Source organism: Oratosquilla oratoria, chromosome 33 (genome assembly GCF_046742065.1).
Source record: "Oratosquilla oratoria isolate Oo_2021 chromosome 33, ASM4674206v1, whole genome shotgun sequence".
Classification (NCBI taxonomy): Eukaryota; Metazoa; Arthropoda; class Malacostraca; order Stomatopoda; family Squillidae; genus Oratosquilla; species Oratosquilla oratoria.
Genome location: NC_134809.1, coordinates 27,478,041 through 27,480,540, shown reverse-complemented (window position 1 = coordinate 27,480,540; position 2,500 = coordinate 27,478,041). Strand labels below are relative to the sequence as shown.

Genomic DNA, 2,500 nt, shown 5'->3' with positions numbered 1-2,500 from the left:
GGAAGAGAGCTTAGAGCTCATATATATCCGATCTATGGGTAATGCTGTGACCTTACACGCACACATACACCCAACTCCTCGCACACGAGAGTTGGGGCAACAACTCGCAGCGCAGCGATACTGAAATTATTTCAGCCCTGGGCGGGATTCGAGGTATGTGTGTGTGTGTGCGTATGTGTGTGTGTGTGTGTGCGAATGTGTGTGTGCGAATGTGTGTGTGTGTGTGTGTGTGTGTGTGTGTGTGTGTGTGTGTGTGTGTGTGTGTGTGTGTGTGTGTGTGTGTGTGTGTGTGTGTGTGTGTGTGTGTGTGTGTGTGTGTGTGTGCGTGTGTGTGTGTGCGTGTGTGTGTGTGTGTGAGTGTGTGTGTGTGTATGTATGTGTGTGTGTGCGTGTGTGTATGTGTATGTACATTTGTGGCTCTAAGTTTGTATATATGTAAGTGCACCTATATCTAATTAATACTAATGGTTAATACTATCCTTGTGAGTACCTTGCAGTTAGCACTAGGTGTATGAACCAATACTTTACAGTGGTAAGCTTGATGCTGTGACCTTATAACGTAAGACAATATATAATCACATGCCTCTGGCTTCAGCTGACAAGGCTACGAATGTCACTTTCATCATTGTTTTTATGTCTAATACATACTATCAAACCGTCTAATTAATTTGTAATATCTAAAGGAAGCATTCCATTGTCTATTACTTGATAATAAATGGTCTTGAATTTCTCGATAATTACAGTTTCCTCATTTCACAAGCGAAAAAGCAAGAACAATACAATCTTATCATATGCATTCATTTAATTCAGGCGTCTGGATTACGTATTGATATGTTCACTTTGAGAGTATGAGCGGTCATTTCTGGAGGATGTCTATATTATTGTACGATAATAAAAAAAAAGAATACTCTTTCTTGGCAGAGATGTTCCATTTGAACAAACTTTTATGCAAAACTACCCTGTACAATGGCATAAGAAATTCATTAATCGTATAAGACGAAGAGGCATCTTGCCTTTTTTTTTATATTTTCTGAAAATTTTCAACTATGATTGATCACTACACAAACAAACAATTATTTCGTGTCAATTAACCTTTTTGCTACTGTGGCATCCTTCACAGGTTTTATTCTGGCCAATGCAAGGTGATTTAGTTTGACCTAAAATAGTCTTCAACAAAATGTTATCTTTTTCCTGAATCTACATCAAATCGTCTGATTTAAAAAAAAAAAAAAAAAAAAAAAAAAAAAAAGTGAATGGTACCACGCTAGCGAGCGGTTTGAAGGTACCACGTCTTACACAATCTCTAAGTCAACAAACTGAGCGAGAACATCGGACACATACATTGGACAAAAAGCCGAATTTATTCTCGACTCAATAGTGCTACTGCAAAGCACCTCGACCCATATACGGGGAGTGGGGGGACAAAGACAAGATTTCCGGTGAAGGAGGGAACAGTCTCAGGCTCACCTTTTGTCTTCCGTCGATTCGGCCCGGCACCCGTTCATCAAATGGTTCGGAGTCCATTTGATAACGAGGCCTTCTGGAGTCTGGTGGAGGGACATGTAGCCGGGCATCGCTTCGATGTGTTCCTTCTGAAGGTAGGCCAGGGGGTCGAGGCGGCGTCGGTGACCCAGCGTTGTTGGAGAAAGCATCGTTGGGTCGAAAAGAAAATGAGAAATAAATCATATTATGACTTGTGACGACAATTATGGAGCAGATCACTCGTAACAGTGAAGTTTCTCGAGTAATTAACTCGGCCGTCGCGAGACTCGATCCAAGAATTATCAGAATGTTAACCCACCACTGAGCGTACAAAAGAGTCAGAACCTGGTATGTCTATCAACTGCTGTCAGATATCCTTCGTTTCACCTAATTTCCGACGCCACTCATGACGAACGGGTGGCTTATTCCACGATAATTACGATGGCGAAGCTAGTAAAAGCTTTGGTCATATGCTACTGTTCATCACAGATGGTGTCGGAAGATAAGTAAAACGAAGGATATCTGACGCCAGTTGGCAGTTACTTTCATTCCTAGCGTCCAAGGTTATACCAGGTTCTGACTCTTTTGTACGCTCAGTGGTGTAATCGGCAGCGCGGTGGGCTAACAGTCTGATAATTCCTGGATCGAGTCTCGCGACGGCCGGGTTGGTTATATGTGATGAATATATACATACATATATATATATATACATATATATGTATATATATATATATATATATATATATATATATATATATATGTGTGTGTGTGTGTGTGTGTGTGTGTGTGTGTGTGTGTGTGTGTGTGTGTGTGTGTGTGTGTGTGTGTGTGTGACTAGAATAGCGAATCTGATAAGCTGGAGGAAAACTATATTCTTCCAGCATATCATATGACATTCTATGTATTTTTGTTGAAAAAACAAAATAGGTTGCCATAGTGATTTTACGGGGGAAAATGTTCTGGAGGTAGGCGGTACCACGGATTAAGCAGAGATTAGAGGGAAAATAGCCTAGTATGA

The 2,500-nt window shown here is 40.8% G+C and overlaps 1 protein-coding gene across 1 annotated transcript in view; it reads right to left on the bottom strand.

Annotated features, from left to right (window-relative positions):
- LOC143017815 (small G protein signaling modulator 1-like) overlaps window positions 1–2,500 on the bottom strand; it is a 542,861-nt gene that overhangs the window by 107,114 nt on the left and 433,247 nt on the right. Inside the window, exon 10 of the mRNA XM_076172716.1 lies at window positions 1,468–1,592. Coding sequence (XP_076028831.1) covers window positions 1,468–1,592 — 125 coding nt within the window. The remainder of the gene's footprint in view (window positions 1–1,467; window positions 1,593–2,500) is intronic.